Source organism: Astatotilapia calliptera, chromosome 23 (genome assembly GCF_900246225.1).
Source record: "Astatotilapia calliptera chromosome 23, fAstCal1.2, whole genome shotgun sequence".
NCBI lineage: Eukaryota > Metazoa > Chordata > Actinopteri > Cichliformes > Cichlidae > Astatotilapia > Astatotilapia calliptera.
This window is the reverse complement of record NC_039323.1, coordinates 602833-620270: the sequence shown is the minus strand read 5'-3', so window position 1 is coordinate 620270 and position 17438 is coordinate 602833. Positions and strand designations below refer to the sequence as shown.

At 44.3% G+C, this 17438-nt stretch overlaps 1 protein-coding gene and 1 long non-coding RNA gene across 8 annotated transcripts in view; one reads left to right on the top strand and one right to left on the bottom strand.

Annotated features, from left to right (window-relative positions):
• Positions 1 to 17438, bottom strand: part of obscna (obscurin, cytoskeletal calmodulin and titin-interacting RhoGEF a) — a 40356-nt gene that overhangs the window by 1668 nt on the left and 21250 nt on the right. For all 7 annotated transcript variants that reach the window (XM_026160282.1, XM_026160283.1, XM_026160284.1 and 4 more), the window contains 35 exons: positions 17315 to 17387; positions 17143 to 17231; positions 16948 to 17057; positions 16598 to 16798; positions 16388 to 16470; positions 16004 to 16177; positions 15767 to 15926; positions 15555 to 15656; positions 15293 to 15457; positions 15007 to 15165; positions 14726 to 14903; positions 14403 to 14516; positions 13312 to 13479; positions 11546 to 11648; positions 11328 to 11457; positions 11130 to 11235; positions 8612 to 8720; positions 7286 to 7416; positions 7092 to 7204; positions 6763 to 6931; positions 6572 to 6659; positions 6296 to 6496; positions 6153 to 6213; positions 5996 to 6073; positions 5744 to 5916; positions 5541 to 5567; positions 5297 to 5449; positions 5070 to 5115; positions 4919 to 4996; positions 3100 to 4810; positions 2852 to 2977; positions 2628 to 2750; positions 955 to 1122; positions 741 to 843; positions 266 to 505 (listed from right to left, as the gene is read on the bottom strand). In XM_026160282.1, the coding sequence (XP_026016067.1) occupies positions 266 to 505; positions 741 to 843; positions 955 to 1122; positions 2628 to 2750; positions 2852 to 2977; positions 3100 to 4810; positions 4919 to 4996; positions 5070 to 5115; positions 5297 to 5449; positions 5541 to 5567; positions 5744 to 5916; positions 5996 to 6073; positions 6153 to 6213; positions 6296 to 6496; positions 6572 to 6659; positions 6763 to 6931; positions 7092 to 7204; positions 7286 to 7416; positions 8612 to 8720; positions 11130 to 11235; positions 11328 to 11457; positions 11546 to 11648; positions 13312 to 13479; positions 14403 to 14516; positions 14726 to 14903; positions 15007 to 15165; positions 15293 to 15457; positions 15555 to 15656; positions 15767 to 15926; positions 16004 to 16177; positions 16388 to 16470; positions 16598 to 16798; positions 16948 to 17057; positions 17143 to 17231; positions 17315 to 17387 (6013 nt within the window). The remainder of the gene's footprint in view (positions 1 to 265; positions 506 to 740; positions 844 to 954; positions 1123 to 2627; positions 2751 to 2851; positions 2978 to 3099; positions 4811 to 4918; positions 4997 to 5069; positions 5116 to 5296; positions 5450 to 5540; positions 5568 to 5743; positions 5917 to 5995; positions 6074 to 6152; positions 6214 to 6295; positions 6497 to 6571; positions 6660 to 6762; positions 6932 to 7091; positions 7205 to 7285; positions 7417 to 8611; positions 8721 to 11129; positions 11236 to 11327; positions 11458 to 11545; positions 11649 to 13311; positions 13480 to 14402; positions 14517 to 14725; positions 14904 to 15006; positions 15166 to 15292; positions 15458 to 15554; positions 15657 to 15766; positions 15927 to 16003; positions 16178 to 16387; positions 16471 to 16597; positions 16799 to 16947; positions 17058 to 17142; positions 17232 to 17314; positions 17388 to 17438) is intronic.
• On the top strand, positions 13438 to 16678 carry LOC113017023 (uncharacterized). Its single transcript, XR_003271355.1, has 3 exons — positions 13438 to 13504; positions 13607 to 13672; positions 16616 to 16678. It is a non-coding gene; the product is annotated as an uncharacterized LOC113017023 (long non-coding RNA).

Sequence of the window (17438 nt, the reverse complement as noted above, 5' to 3'; positions counted from 1 at the left end):
ATGGTCAAGCTTGACGTCAGCACCCGAGGTGCCATAACTAATGAATTAGCACAGAAATATTAGCTTAGCTTGATTTTTTTACATTTTGATATACAGTTCTGTTTGTTCTGCTTGATAACGTCTATTTAAATTCTTAGACTTCCCATCTCAAGCTCATTCATGTGTACAAGTTCTAACCTGAAGCTAGACTGAAAGACGAGGACACACGAGCGTTATTAGGAACTATGCTCCTCCTTCATGGCTGATGTTTTTGAGCGTCGCTTACCTCGCAGCCAGGCTGTAGAGGAGCTCCTTGCCGGGACAAAGCTCTTCTACTAACACGAGGTAGCCGGAGGTGATGAAAGCACAGTGCAGCTGAACCAGGTGGGGGTGGTGAAGCCTCCTCAGCAGCTGGTACTCCTTCAACACCAGCTGCCTCTGCTCTGCTTGGTAAGGGGTGATCTTGGCCGCAAACACCTGGCTGGTCTCGGCGTTCCTGCACAGGGTTACCACGCTGAAACGACCCCTGAAAGATGGATGGATGCAGCACTAAGTCACAACATAAATCACCCAAGGGCACTTTGCATAGTAAGGCCAAGACCTGAGCGTGTAAAGTGAGGTTTGGCTTACTGGGCCTGGTATCCTGTGTTATCATGCACACTGTTACTACCAACAGAAGGAATCAGCTCTTCAGTTATAAAGATTAGAGAAACAAAACATAACTTTATTGAACTGCTGCAGCTCGTTGTTGGATGTCTCACCTGTTGATCTCAGACAGGAAGTTGTAGTTCTTGTGTGCTGCTTGTTCTGATCCAATGACCTTTGACCCCAGTGACTCAGTCTGAATGAGAGGAATGTGGATCTCTGTATAACAAACACAAACAGCTGTTGCACCATGTTTTCAAAAAGAGCATAATAACAATGACGTGAAATCATAAAAAGACAACGTCCAATAGGAGACAGCGTTTCTCTTGCCTTCAGGATCAGTCGCCATAACAACGGGAGCTGAGGCGTCACTGAACGGTCCTGCTCCCGTCTTTGTGACACGACCCACCCTGAACACGTAAGAAGCTCCTCTCGGTAAGTCCTCTACCACGTAGCAGCTGTCTGCCACGTGCTCTGACAGGACTGTCCACTCCGCCCCTGTGGAGACATGAAACCATGACGCCAGTGTTGGTGCCGTTTTACAAATGATGTGTTTGCAATACATGCACACACAGGTACACTCCTCCGTAAGCATCACACTCAATCACCACCCAACCCTCTGCTCATAACCTGTGACCTCCTATAAGGAGTGCTGCATTCAACTACACTGTTTAAATTTAGGCCCGGGGGGTCCAACTCCAGGCCTCGGGGGCCGGTGTCCTGCAGGTTTTAGATCTCACGCTGGGTCAACACAGCTGATTCTAGGGATGCAACAATACCGATTTTTTCAAACCGATACAATAAATGGTAAATGGCCTGTATTTATATAGCTTTACTAGTCCCTAAGGACCCCAAAGCGCTTTACACATCCAGTCATAAGATAAGATAAGATAAGATAAGATAAGATAAGATAAGATAAGATAAGATAAGATAAGATAAGATAAGATAAGATAAGATAACCTTTATTAGTCCCACACGTGGGAAATTTGTTTTGTCACAGCAGGAAGTGGACAGTGCAAAAGTTATAACGCAAAAATTAGAATACAATAAGAATAAATACAGTACACAGCTGTACAGAATAGAATAAAATACTATATACAGTAGAATAAAATAAAATAAATATACAATAAGATAAAAATAGAATACAAATACAAATACTATATACAACTGAGTAAAAATACAACGATGACAGAAAGGATTATTGCACTTAGTAGTCATCCACCCATTCACGCACACATTCACACACTGGTGATGGCAAGCTACAATACCGATACTTGGATCCGAGTACTGGCCGATACAGAGTACAAAAACCTATCGGTTCATGGTATCGGTTAACTTTTACGAGTATGAGTACACACGCATTTTACAGTATCGGCCCCGATACCGGATACCAGTATTGGTATCGGTGCATCCCTAGCTGATTCAGATGATGAGTTCAAGCCTCTGGAGAACTTCAGGACATGTTGAGGAGGTGATTTAGCCGTTTAAATCAGCTGTGTTGGATCAGGGACACATCTAAAACCTGCAGGACACTGGGCCTCGAGGCCTGGAGTTGGACACCCCTGATTTAGGCAATGGAAAACACCAATAACACAGTGCTATTAAAATTCCCTGGTGTTTTAGACCAGCGGTCCCCAACCCCCGGTACCGGGCCTCGAGAGTCGAGGCTCAGGAGTGAAATTTATGGTTTTCAGGGTTTTAGCCTTATTTATTTATTGTTTTGATGGTTAACTCTGTTCCCTTCCCCCTGGGTCTGTTCCTGTATGTTATGAATAAATCTTCCTTCTTCGGTACCAGTACTGTTTTTATTTTGTTGTATTTATCCTCGACACCTTAAAGGTAAATATTGTCGGACATAAACCGGTCCGTGGCACAAAAAAGGTTGGAGCCGCTATTTTAGACCATAAAAATATAGTTTAGTCATAATGGAAAACACTAAATAATTTCTTTTTCACACAAACAACAAAAAACACATTTCTGTCCTGCCATGTCTGCGAACGCACCGTCCGTACAGTACTGCACGCAGTAAGTGACGGGATCGCTTGAGCGAACCGGCCTCCACGCCAGGAGGACTCCGCCTCCATCCAACTGTAGCACCTCAGCCTTGCTGGGGCGAACGGGCAGGTCTGAATATTAACAAAGGGTAACAAAAGAGCATGTTCTCAAAGCAACAACTGTGATGTGAAATTTAAAGCAGATCAGTCACAGAATGTAACCTTTGTCCGACCTTTCTTTTTAAACGCAGGTATTTTGAAGGATGGTAAGAGCTTTGAGCTCCTCCTTTTGGGACTCTCGAGGCTGCTGCTGCGCCTCCTTTCAGGTGCAGCGGGAGCTGATCCTTTCACTATTGGACCTGTTATAAATAAAACAGGAAAGAGCAAATGGTTTTAACTTCAGATTGAATAATACAGGATATCATTTCACAACAGTAACACAACGTAGTGCTTATACTGAGGTGCATCTGCGGTGCCTCACCTCCTTCACTCACATCCTCTTTACTGGAGGATCTGGAAAAGAGTTTGGTCAGACTTGAGGCTGACGCTCTCATTCTCTTCCTTAGAGACATGGTGGGTGTATCAGGCTTCATGATCTCGCCCAGAGTTGGTCCTAACTCCATGTCCTCCAGATGGGAGTAGGAATGGCCAGTCCAGGATTGCCTGCGGAAGATGTTAAGCAGTCCCAGTTTTGGTGACCTCCCTGTAGGTGGTGGAGCTTCGAGGGCTGGAGCAGATGCGTGCCTCTGGAGGCCGTGACCCTCTTTCTTGTCCCGGGCTCTGGGAGGCCTCTCTGGAGCCTGCAGAGAAGAGAGGCTGGGACTGGGGCTTGGCATTAGCGGCGTCCCCAGCTGACCTCTGCTGTTTGTGGACAGGTTGGGATTGGAGCGTGTGCGATTACGTGGTGGTGCCCGGGGAAACGAGCTTCGGGGTTTTACTTCTTGGAAAGAGCGAGGCGATGGTGCAACGAGGCGCTCACCCTGATCATCATATCCATCGCCGTCTCCTGATCTGTATCTCCCTCTGAGACGACCGTGACTCAGTTCTTCACTGGAGCCGAGTCTACTTGAAGACTCAGAGCCACCATGCTCCAAAGTAAAAGACTCAGCCAGAGACCCCTGGGAGCCAGCAAAGTCATCTCCCTCCGTCTGTGCTTGGTCCAAGCTCGAAGGAACAGAGGCTCCTCTAAAAGCCTGCCTCACCTGCACAGGAGTGACAGAGCCTCTTCTCGTGGCTCGCTGAGAATTTGGGATTGTCAGCAAGTTTGTCCCGGCCACTTCATCGTCTGTGAAATCTTCCTTTAGACTTTGCGACCCTTCTTCTTCACCGGCGTTCGCACGTTTGGGTGAAGTGGGAGACCGACGTGAATACTCATCTAGAGACCTGCTCCTTCTGTGAGGTGGTGCGTTAGCATGGGCGAAACCCACCCCGCTGTCAAACGAGCAGGACTTCTGCATTGCGGTCTGAACGGATGCCCGTCTCTGGCCACGGCTGGTCTCCGTCTCATCCTCCACATATTCAATAAGAGGCTCGTTGAGGCGTCCTGAGAAGCTCCTCCTGAGCGGCTTGCGGCCCCTCTCCTGCTTCTTAGCTTGAAATTTGTCCCTTAATGTCATGTGTCTGGCAGACAACGGCGAAAGCTGATGAGAGTTGCTATAAAAAGTGCTTCGGATGACGCTTCCCCGAGGAATACGACCTCCGTCACTCCCTGAACCCTCGTCCCCATCCGACAGGTAGAGCGATGGACTGCTGTCCTTGCTGGACCGACGTTCCCTCTGAGGTGTCCTTTGACACGATACTTCCGACGATGCGACCGATTGCCTGCTCATACTCCGCTCTAATACAGTCCTCCTTCCTACTATCTCTCCATCCTCTTCCTCGCCTAGTGTCAAATCCCCTTCCTCTTCTCCATCCCGGTGGAAGCTGGGAAAAGGATCTGGGATCTGTGCTCTCTCCATTAAAGGATCATAGTCTTCCTCTGTTTCCTCTTCCTCTTCAGTCTGGCTGCAGTGCTGGAAAAAGTCCCAGGAGTCAGCCTCGTCATACTCCGACGAAGAGCCACTGCTCGGGGAGGTACTGCTGTGTTCTTGGGGCTCTCGGGGCACCGTCACTGCCGTCTCCCTGAGAGGAGCATCTAGTAGCTCAGGAATGGGCCTCAGCGTGAGCACCGACCCAATGCATGTCAGAGAACGCTGAAGAGAAAGAGAGCACACTCAGACAAAGATGTTTAACACTACAGGAAACCATCTGGTATTTCCTTTTGTATCCAGGCAGGTATTAAAGCTGCAGCAGGAACTCACCTGCCACTTCCTTTTTGAAATGAAGGCTTTCAGACTCCTTGTATTGATTTCATCCGTGTCTTCTCCTGCATGTTCATCCTGACAACAGTCCCAATGTTCAGTAAGTTTGACATTCACAGTTTAAAGGAAACACCTGATGATATGACCTCACCTGGATCCAGTCATGGCCCAAGCACTCAAAGGCAGACGGTCGCTTCCTAGGTACAGAAACATCAGAGACATTCTCTGTTTCACCTTAAAGCAACTGGATCCAACATAATGAAGCTATAAGAAGCTTAGCAGCGTTAGCATCACTGACACAGGGTACTTTCTGTCGTTTGCACATAACTTTAAAAATATCTTACGAGCCCACGTAAAACACCAAAAGCGCTTCCTTACTCTGGGTCAGGCTGAAGGAGCGTGTGGAGAAAGTTCTTGGCTTCGGGGCTCCTGTACATGACATCAGGGGCGGCCCAGTTCAGAGTGCCCTCCCCCACCCTCAGCAGTGTGGCGCGGTCAGTCTCGCCCACAAAAGGGCACCGACACACCAGACTGTCCAGATAAAGTTTAAGAGTCGTTACATTTTTGGATGTTCTGTGTTTTTAAGATTTCAAGATTGCTTTCAAAAGGCGGAGATACATACCAGAGAAACGCGACAACCCCCACGGCCCTGACAAGACAGAAACGATTCAAACGTTTTGTTTCAACTTTTGTGCACTACTGCAAATAATCGTTTACTTTTATTTAAATCTCCGTATAAAACTAGAGGGTTGGTTCTGCATCTGGATGTAGAGAAATATACAGTATTTGATTTATATCTAAAATACATGTAGCCGTTAAACTCACCAAATATCAGTGGCCACAGTTACTGGTTCTTGGTGAACAATTTCTGGGGCAACAAATTCAGGCGTCCCAAACATGCTGTACTGGTGCCTGGATGTGTCTATTTCCTGGCAGAAGCCAAAGTCACAGATTTTGATCTCGTCTCTTGGGGGATACACCATGAGGATGTTTTCAGGCTAAAAGGAAGAAACATGAAAAAGAGACTTCGTGAAAATAAATCCCAGAGTAAATAATGCAATGCAGCAGAGCGCTCACTTTAATGTCCAGATGCAGGATGTTCATGCTATGAATGTGACCAACTCCCTCCAGAATTTGCTGTATGAATGACTGAATCTGAAATAAGAAGACACAACACGTGTCATGCACCTTTTCTGCAAGACTCAAATCATTTAATAAAGTAAATTAAATATACCTCTTTTTCTGAGACCGATCCTTTCAGTAATAAATGATCCAGAAGCCCGTGAGAACAGCAGCTAGAAAAGCTGTTAAAGAACTCACAGCTTCAATATGTGGTCAAACACACAAATTAACTGTAACACGTAAGAGGTAGGATACATTTCTGTGATCAGCACCAAGGTGCGTCTGGTGCAAAAGAAGTCCAGCAGACAAGCCACTCGGGGGTGAGCGAGGCGGGACAGCAGGTCCCTCTCCTGGAAGGCCCTGGTCCGAGTGCTGCTCCGCAGAGGCAGAAACTTGGCAGCAAAGACTTCAGCGGTCCTTCTGTGGACGACGCGCTTCACTACTCCGAACGTTCCCCTAAAACACAGAAAGATGATTTACTGCACATGAAATCTTGGCAAAGATAATGCTAAAGAGAAAATGCAGATTCACCTTCCGATTTCATCGTGGACGTCATAGACAGAGAACAGCTTCCTTCTTTTTCCCAGCTCCAGCTCTCTCTCCTGGAACTCCAGGAGTCCTGCAGGCAAAAACTAAAGCTGCAACTAACTCCAGCGCTGGAAACAACAAACGCATGCTACAGCGACGAGCAGCCCTTTGGTTATTTTGAGCTCCCGTGTTACCTTCTTCCACTGTCAGCTCAGCCTGACACGATGCATAACCAGAGTTGTTGTGAGCGAAGCAGGCGTACATCCCACTGTCCTCACCCTCGGTGCACACTATGGTTAATGAGCAGCGGGCACCATGTTGTCCCATCCTCACATTCTCATTGGCTGCAAGCTCCTCTTCATCCTATTAATGTGAACCAGCAGTTTCATTTATAAATAAGCTTTCAGATTGAAACCAGCGGTTTGTGATCTTAGAACAATGTGATTCCCTGTTACAACCTTTGAAGAGTTGATATAGACCAAAAAATCCGTTTAGAAAACAACTCAAAAAACTCTGCTCATACCTTGTACCACTTTATCTTAGGTGCTGGTCTTCCTGTGATGATGGCTGTAAATGTCGATGGGTGACCCGGCTCTACAAACAGGTCCTCGATGGGTATCTGGATAGAGGGAGGAGCTAAACAAGAAATTTGATTCATGAGCTAATCATGTAAAATGTGATATTATTCTGCATGTTATGAGTAGGAGGCAAGGATACCATCTGCAATTTCTTGTATTTGCTCTGAGATGTAGATCTCCTCTTCTTCCTCGAGGTAACACATGGGCTGCTGTGCTGCTGGATCGGCTGACGTGGGGGCGTAAAGACTCACTTCAGCACCACCCTCAGCGCTGGAGACAAACATTAGATTAAGGACACAGTTATTATCAGAGATGGACAGTAACGCGTAACGCGTTACTGTAATCCGATTACAGTAACGTGTAACGCGTTACTGTAATCGGATTACTTTTTCAAGTAACGAGTAAAGTAAGGGATTACTATTGCAAAAACGGTAATTAGATTACCGTTACTTTCCCGTAGGAACGCTGCGTTACTGCGTTACTAAAACTGATTTTTTTGCGAGAATGTCTCATGACAGTGACGTAAGCGAGTGCGCCGTTAGTCACAACAGCTGTGTGCAGATCAACAATGGATCATATATCGAGTGCAGAGAGAGTATGAGCGTGCAGCGTTTAAAGCGTGGAAGTACTGACCTTACTTTGAGTTTGATTCCATAAAAAGTGACAAAAACATTAGTGTCCGCTGTGCGTGGGAAGAAAACTTCTTTTTACAGCGAAAAAACCCCTAAACTTCCAACAAGCACCGAGTAGCTACGACATAATGGGAAACTCACAGAGAAACTCGCGGATTCTTCCACTGACCGCGGCACACCTGCACCAGGGTAAACCTCCGCCTGCCCCACTCCTGCTTTACAGGTGAAAATAGAGCAACAGGACCGCTGAGTCTTTGATTTTATTTATTTTCTGCTGTGTTTTACTTGCATCTATTTGAAAGACTGAGTGTAAACACAAAAAATATTTTATTTTATGTGCTGGAATGTGCAGAAAATAGGTTTAAATGTTAAACTAATTTCTTCCAGTCAGAGAATGTTGCAGATAATTAAATTTTTGCTTGATGCATAAAGTTAAAAGATTAAAACTAATAAAACAAGTTAAAAAAGAGACTTTTCCATTTGATTACATTTTGTATGATGGATTATGCAGAAAAAGTAGAATTGGGCTGAGAGATCTATCGCTTTATCACCTATTCAGGTTGTAAATCATGTTTTTAAAAAGTAACTAAGTAATTAATTACTTTTAAAAATAAGTAATCAGTAAAGTAACAGGATTACTTTTTGGGGGAAGTAATCAGTAATTAGTTACTGATTACTTTTTTCAAGTAACTTGACCAACACTGGTTATCACACAGTAAATGCTTAAAATCCAGATCTAGTTTCACAAGCAAACCATTAAACAGAGACAAACATTCAAAACATGATCGGGATGTAATGTGGAAGCGAATGTCAGTGCATAAAGCTGAACTTACTGTTCAGGACTTTCGGGAGGAAAAAGCATCCTTGCAATAGAAGTTGGGTTGAAATCAGCCTGTAACCATTTCTTCACAAATGCAGCAGACCAGCCCTCTGAGTCGGGATCTACGAAGATCAAAACCAACTCAGACAGAAAACAATGGCAGTAATTATATATTTCAAAGGATTTTACTCTTATTAATATGTTGAAAAAGGAAACACGTAGGGTACATTACCTTACAGCGCAGGAACAGCAACAATGTGCTGTGATCCTTACCTTCAGCCTCTGGGTTGGATCTTACCAACCCACCACATCAACAGGACATGGACACATGCCCCCTGCTAGACGGGCGCAAAAGTGACACTTGCCCAGCACATGACCATCTTTTGTTCACAGGAGTGAAGAGTTAGCTGGGCATGCGTTGGCAAGAGGAGAGAGGAGGATGCTGAGTGGTTATTTGTTATCATGACAATGATGACTTACATGGAACTGTCCATGTGAGGAACCTCCTGCTTTAGGACCAGTACAGGGAAGATGAGAAAATACGTAAGTTACGGACAATGGAAGGACAAACATGGCGTCAACAGTCCAGAAAATATAGATATACTTAGATCGTACATGCTATACTTACACTGATTGCTCTATTCTACTGTATTGCTCTGCTTTAAGTGTGGATTCTGTAGCAAAACTAGCAGAGTTGGAAAATCACTGCATAATATTCAGTAACAGCTACTTCCAAGCTTTGTATATTTATCTGTTTAGTTTGAATCCATGCCTTCTGTGAACAGTGGAAATGTGATGAAACACACAAAACGTTGCATACGGGGTCTTCTCATGGGATGCTGTGCAGTAAGGTATGGTGTCTATGTTGAATGGTAGCCACTAGATCCCATCGTTATGGCAACAGAACAAATGTTAGCTTTGAGAACACCATGTGACCCTAAAACATTTCAGACGTCCCATACATGCAGAGGGTGACGTGCTACAGCTCTACAGTCAGTTATTAGAGAAGATCAACAATGACTCAGGTCTGAGGAGCTTGGAAAGAAAAAAGCGTCTGGACTTTCACCTCTCATCCGAGAAGCTTCCTCAGTTCTAGGGTCAAATGGTGGAGAGTCCCAGATTTACACACCTTGGCCGTGCGATTAGGTGGAGGATCATTAGGGGGTCCATGTCCCTCTTGGTGTCAGCGTCCTGGGTCGGAGCGACCCAAGGTCCCGGAGCAGTTATGAATTATATTATTATTATTATATATGTATTTTGTTATTGCTGTCCCTCGTTCTCCCTGCTTGTAGATATATGTGTGTATGTAGGTGTGTGGGTGTGGCCCTGGCAAGTGATTGGCCACACCTGAAGTCCGTGACACACCTGCAGCTGATCAGGCCTCGTCGGAGGAGCTACTTGAGAGTGTGGTGGAGCTCTCTCCGACGCGGGATCATTGCGTGAAACTTCCAAGTCAGTGTGTTAATCCAGGAAGTACTGATCGTGTTTGCCCGCGGGAGGAGGAGCGTGGAGAGGAAGGACAGCACGCACAGGGTGTGCAGAGTCACGACAGCGGGGAGCACGAACACGGACGCCACTGGAAGACACACACGGGAGTCTTGGGGAGCACGGGGATTAATTGTGCATCGATATTTACCACACTGTAAATAAACGCACTGCTTATACACAGAGCACCACGCCTGGGTCCTCCTTTCCCCACATCCCCACGGTGACACTTGGGGGGACACTCCCACAGGGCTTAAATCTGGGACTCTCCACCATTTGACCCTAGAACTGAGGAAGCTTCTCAGGTGAGAGGTGAAACGTCTTCAAGCAACTTAAAGAAGTCCAGGCGCCTTTCTTTCCAAGCTCCTTAGACTCCGATGACCTGGATGACTGAGAAGCTTCACAGACAATGACTCAGGTTTTAGATTAGTATTAGAGAGGATGAGATATTTATGTGTAAGTTGGTTTTTGCTGGAAGATGGTAGTTACAGATACTGAGATGATATGGATATGAAGTGTGCATTTTTCATGACGTGCCAAATGGGAAATGGGTTGATGGTGAATAAATGTTGACGTGGTTTTATCTCGTGTGATATATGACAGTTAATAGTTAGGATTTTGCATTTGCTGCACAGTGCAAATGGAAACTGCATCAACTCTGTGGCATGCAGCTACAGTGCAGACTACACCCAACGCCATAATCCTTAGGAATCTAGTGACAGCTGGTAGGGTGGTTGGAACTATTCATGATGTGAGTGTGTGTGAAACGGGGAAAGGAAAACGTGAGTAAAGTCTGAAAATGGTGTAAACTTGATCAAATGAATGAAGGGTGGAAAGGTGAAACTGATCCAAACTGTTTGTAGTGAAGGGAAGAGATGTCACATGGTGTGATGTAAGAACAGGGTGACTGGACAATGGCATGTGCTTCACCCTTTCTCCAACGCAGCTGAACTAGTGACAGTGTGACCCCCACCCACTTAAAAAGGCTCTTATGGGTTCCCATCCTAGGTGGAGGATGTTAACTTCATTGGCTGTAACTGTCTTACCTTTAGGAGGCAAGTCCTGTGATTGGTCATTCTCGCGGTCAGTCGGGGGGACATAGGCGGGGCATAAACCTGCCTTGCACTTGACGCCACCAAGTTCATTCCAAAGCTGAACAAAATAAAACATTTTCATACATATCAAAGGCAGAGCTCTGACATTAGTGACACCAGCTGTGTTCACACATGGACGATGTTTTATACCTCACACTCGTACTGCCCAATATCTGCTTCAGTTGCCCTGACGACGGTCAGAGACAGGATCCCGCTCCGTGCATCATTCATAATCAAGTATTTCTGCTGGTCAGTCAACTCTTTGCCATCCTTCAACCACCTGTCAAGAGCAAGCAGCGCTGCATTCAGAAACACAATAGTTGCAAAATCGTAAAGCGACTACAGCGGTCAGCTCTGCGCTGCGATACCTAATTCTCGGTAACGGAGTGGTGAATGTGGAGCAGGAGAACTGGATGTCCTCTCCTTCAATGAGACAAGCACTTTCCAGTCGACTCACGAATCTGGGTGGAGCTGGAGAAAAGAAGCATGAAAAGATCAGGTTTAGGCTAGAAACAACCAAAAGCAGCAGCTATTATATTAATATTATAAGAGGTAAGTATTCACACTACAACCTGGGTTTGCCTCTTATTTGTAATTTTATTTAATTTAATAACTGTACAGTACTCTGTTTATAGTAACCACTGTCCTTGATGTAAATACAAAACTGTATGTTTCTTTCCTGTGTCCTGTTTGTTTGTATATGTGTCTTTCTGGCTGCTGTTACAACCAAATTTCCCCTTGTGGGACAATTAAAGGATTATTCTATTCTATTCTATTCTATTCTATTCTATTCTATTCTATTCTATTCTAGTAACTCCGGAGCTCTCAGGGGAAATGTTCTTACCCTTACCCTTTGTAGGCAAATTTAAAGTTGGATTTATGAAACGTGCATAACGGTGTATGTTGTTGCATGTTAGTAAATCAAAATCATTCAGACACAGCAGCGTTGTGCAATCTGCATACTATCTGCATACTATCTGCATACTATCTGCATACTGCCCCGCTCCATTTCTCTGCAGAAAGAAGCACAGATGTGAAATGGCAAAACAGGTGACTATGGTGTAAGAACGAAGCCCGCACCTCTCAGGCAGGGAATAAGGTCAGACTATAGAAAATTACACAATGCTGTCTGAGGTCCAAGGAGTAAGACGGAAGAGGTGTAGCTTTTCAAAGTGTTTCGACTGGAGTGACGAAACATTTAAAAATAAATCAATAAATAAAAAGCGACGAATATGATTTCCCCTGAGATCACTGCAGCTTAAATAAAAAACACAAAGTTGATACGAAAAAGCCCAACAGACCACGAGAAAGAAGAGAAACAGGTGGAAGACACGGACAAGGTGCCGTGTGTCAACCTAAAAACAAAAACTCACTACAATGAAAAGAAAGATCCAAATTCTCAGCATCAAGAAATCACGCTGCCGTGATGGAAGTCATCCTGAAGAAAGGTAATGTTTAAGCTATGATAAAATAAAATAACGTATAGGGGAATATGTTTAAATTACAAAGGTTAAAGGCCACATCGCTACATTTAGTAATTTGTTTAATTTACATGTTTTCTTTTTGTTGCAATTCTGTGCATTTTGTTGTTTATGCTGTTTTAAAAAAAAGGACATTTTTGTAAATAATAACCAAAAGGCAATAATAAAAACAATAATTATTGTTGTTGTTGTTAGTTGTAGAAGTAATGGTGAAAGCAGTAGTAGGTGTAGTATTCATTTTAAAGATTTGTGTTTAAATTCCTAAGGCAACCAAGAAGTTCTTTATTTGTTTTACGTCTAAATGTGTTCCTAATATTGATCAATCATGGATACGTGCGTGAAACAGTCGCGTGATTTACGCACAGATTTGTTTGTAAGTAAATCAGCATCACAAAACTTTATCAATCGCTGAGAAATTATACAAAGTAGTTCCCTGACAACAAGGAGAACCAAAACTTTCTCGATCCACATGTTTGAAAAGACAAAACAAACACTAACATACAAAGTAAAAGACAAAGACAAAAGTAAGAAAAAGTTAAAGTAAGGAGACAAAAGCATCAGCAGCTGAAACAGGCTGCGTGCCGTCTGACGCATGCGCACATATCAATCGAGCCCCAGTGTTAGCATAGCTTAAACTCGGATTGGTAACTCACCCTGCACCACCACCTTAGCCAGAGTGCCAGCTCTGCCCATGAAGCTGGTAGCGTAGCACGCATACTCTCCGGAGTCCTCCGCAGTGAGGCTGTCCAGGATGAGACTGCAGGAGCCCGACCGGTCTGCGGTGATGATGTGACGTGGGTCGTCCTCCAAAGGAAGGCCATCTAGGAGGAAGGGATCAGGATCCAGGTAGGTTCATCACTGTGACCATAACACTCAATTATGTGGTGATAAACTCGTCTGCTATTCTGGACACATGTCACACAAATACACGTTTTCTTTTCTTTTTAGGAACACAGTAATACCTGAAAGTGAAACCACCTTTTTGGGTTGTCTTGATGCATCTCAATCATCCAGGTAAGTAAATCTCCAAAAGTTGATTCTGTTCATCTGGACGTAGCGTTTTGTGGGAGAAACGTTTCGTCATCATCCAGGTGACTTCTTCAGAAGATAATTTGCATAATTAAGATGAAGGAACTGACCTCCCAGCCCATTGTTCCTTCAGTGGGCTGGTTTCAGTCATCATATGTACTCTTTATAAGATTGAAACCTGCAGTCAGCTGAGACTGAAGCAGTCACCTGGATGAGTGACCAAACGTTTCTCCCACAAAACGCTGCGTCCAGATGAACAGAATCCACTTTTGGAGACACTGGGTTGATTTTTAAAGTGGAAAAGGTGAAATGCAGTTTTATACCTAACACGAGTTCAGATGACAAAGGATTGGCACGTGATGAAGTGCGCAACAAACTTACAAGACAACCCGATATAAAAACACGAAAACACAAATGTATTAAATGTTGGATTAACCATTACAGAAGCATAAAAATGATGCTGGTACTTCAGGGCAGGTGTAAGCCTCACATTAGGTGGTCGTCTGATAAATGTGTTCAGCACAGTATGTAAAAGTTGGCTTAACTGTCAGTTCTTCATATAAGTCAGAGTTACTTTGAATGCAAAATGTGGATACACGACGGCATAAATAACAAGATATGTATGCGAATGAGGGCAAACAATCTGATCTGATAAAACATCAAACAGATGCAACCATGTGAAGTATAATTTTCTATTATGTGTCTATTTTCAAACCTTTGAGCCAGCTGATCTCTGGTTTTGGAGATCCTGACACTTTGCAGGTCAGCTTGATTGTTTGTCCCATCTTCGATGTGCAGTCAGACAGCAGTGAGCCAAACACTGGGGGACCTGTGGATGCAAACACACAAATATACATCAAGCACACAGCGTAACTGGACCCATCAGTTTATCTTTGACTGTTTATCACTGAGATAACTTTTAATCCAGCGTTTCAGAACTGAATGTTGCCGTGTTAGGTTAATGAATGAAACAGTATTTAGTTTTATGGTTTTATCATAAAAATGTTCGATGTTCAGTACCTGGACTAACAGACTTACTGTTAGTAGGCAGGCTGGAACGTTGCTGTAGCTCCTTCAGGTCTTTAAGCCAGGACAGTTTGAGCAGCGTGGAGCTGCCCTGCAGCGTGTACCTCCTTATGGAGCCTCTGTGTTCGTGCCACAAGCCCCAAGACCTTTCGTCTCCACCCACAGTCTCCTTTATTTCCACATCATTCAGCTGGAGACAATGAGGAGGACGAGTAAGTGGGAGGACGACATGAAGAATAGGAAAAGCAGTAAGTGTACGGCGTGGTGCGACGCAGAACGACAAATGACCTTACCTTCATTTTGTTCTTGAAGGTGTAGGTGTCTCGGTTCATGCTGGTGTCTTTTTTCAGTTTACACAGTACAATGCATTCCCTGAAGAGAAAGACTTGTCTCTGATGCCCTCTAGAGGTGGTCTTAATTTCTGGAGTCTCCTCCAACACTGTGAAGGATCCCTAAAGAGAAGAAGACGTGAAATCATTTGTGCGTTTCTGCACAACTAGAATGTTACGACAGTTTTTTTGGTTTGCTTGTTTCATGCTGGAACCAGATCTAAACTGTATATAAGTCATTTTTGCCCACCTGACGCACGGGCTCGCCCAGGGCAATAAGAGGAGCCGGGTAGTTCTCAATCAGAGACACCTTGTGCAGGTTGTCTGACCTCCAGGGAAGGCAGGACACCAAAGAGAAAGCATCCTCCAGCAGATGGCAGCTCTGGCCACTCTTAGCTTTATTCTTGATTAACTCCTGCAGGTAAAAAGTTGAACTTTTCATGTGACACACTTTAAAGAAGATTAGCCCTAATAGCCTTAAATGTTAAATGGTATTAAATCTATATGCTGACCTTTAGTAATGCTTGGTAAGTTTGAATTCTTTCCACTGGTTGCTGGAGGAATGTAAGGACATCCATAACAGCACCGTCCAGCTTACCAGCTTCTGGTAACTCCTGAAATATGCCAGGAAACAACAACACATTAGACTGATGTAGTAATCCTGCTCTCCACACCTTTGTTTCAGCAGCATTAAATGTTTATACTTGAATTCAGTTGTGAATACCTTGAAAAACTGTTGGATGGCCTTGTCAGCGATGCAGGCCTCTGCCTGAGCTTGACCCACCATGTAGTGCAGATACTTCTCAAAGTCTTCTCTGTGTTTGATCAGATGCATGGCCACGTCATCATCTGTGGCACACTCCCTCAACCCAGGAAGGACACACCTGAGAAAACACGAGTTCTGTTACTGTGATTTGACACGTTGATGCGTTTTGCCTTTGATCTAGCACGTGTGTATCACCTCTCGTGTAACAACACGATGTCTTTGATGTTCCTGAAAATGAGCTCTTTCTGGTTGAGGACGTTAACGGGGATGCGGTAGCTGGAGTCCAGAAAATTTAGCTGCTGAGATATAAACATCTTCATCTCTCTCACAAACTCCTCCTCTCCGTCAATCAGGCCTTGGATCAACTGACTAAAGATACAGGGAAGCAAATGGATTCATCACAGAAGCCAAGATGTTATTCAGGACCAGCTGTGATGACCAACACCAAAGTATCGTAGAAGTGCATGAACATACATGAAATATGTATGCATGTATTTACTCTGACACAGTTTAGTCATCATCAGTATAAGTCATCCAGTATCCCAATACTAGTAAAGCTCATCTGGCAGTATGACGCACCTCAGGCCTCTCCTGTACTCTTCTCCTGTACATCCAATTCCATCAAGATCCTCTTGACGTGCTCTCAGCTGAGGGAAGGTCTCCTGTTTAAAATGACAGTTATAACTATTAAAAGCTCATTTTTTAAATCCTCAACGTCTTTGTTGATATAATAATAAACTAACAGTATAGATTTTCAACATGTTTGTCATGCGGATGTCTACATCCCACCTTTCTCTTCTTCTCCAGGTATGCTGGACACAGCCATCCCTGCCGAGCAGGGTTGGTTTTGGTGGGTTTGGTCCTCACCAGCCATCTGTCAGGATGAACAGAGTCCAGCACCTCTACAAACTGGCCCTCCTTCAGAATAAAACTCTCCTTACTGCCACTGTTAGGGCTACAGTGAGCTCGAGCCACATATATTTCAGACGTCTGAGGAAGAAAACAGCAAATACATTATTTATGCCTGGGACGTGTGCAGTATTATTTTGTCATACAGTGACTTTCTCAGATTTGTTCCACTGATGCTTAAAAAGGACATAAAAATAGACGATAACGTGCATCCAATCAACGTAAATCACCTCTCGTCTGTCCTCTTCCCCCTCCGACTCAGATCCAGAGACTGTGCTGTCCAAGGGCGTGTGGGCACGATGTTTTGGAGATGGTGTCCTCATTTTACTGTCATGGGCCCCTAAACATTTGTAATAGAGGATAGCTTCAGTACACCTGCTCAGAAAGTTGCATAAATAATATATTAAATAAATAACCTTGCTGACCTTTGATCTTTAATAGCGTCTTCGGAGGTTGGGTTGTCTCTTCGTTATCATCCTTCGGAGCTGCTTGTTCTGTTGGTTTTGGTTCTTCCCTGTGACAATATTCATATTTTTGGCATCTTTACAGCCAAACAAAATGACATTCATAGAATAAATCAAATGTTTTATCTGGTACCTCGGTGTGATTGTGGTCATCTCAACAGGTTCCATCATATCGGGAGCTGTGTCATAATCGGAGGGACTCGACACTGTTGAAGGCAGAGTAATGAATCATTAGTGCTTCAATGTGACCCAGTCAA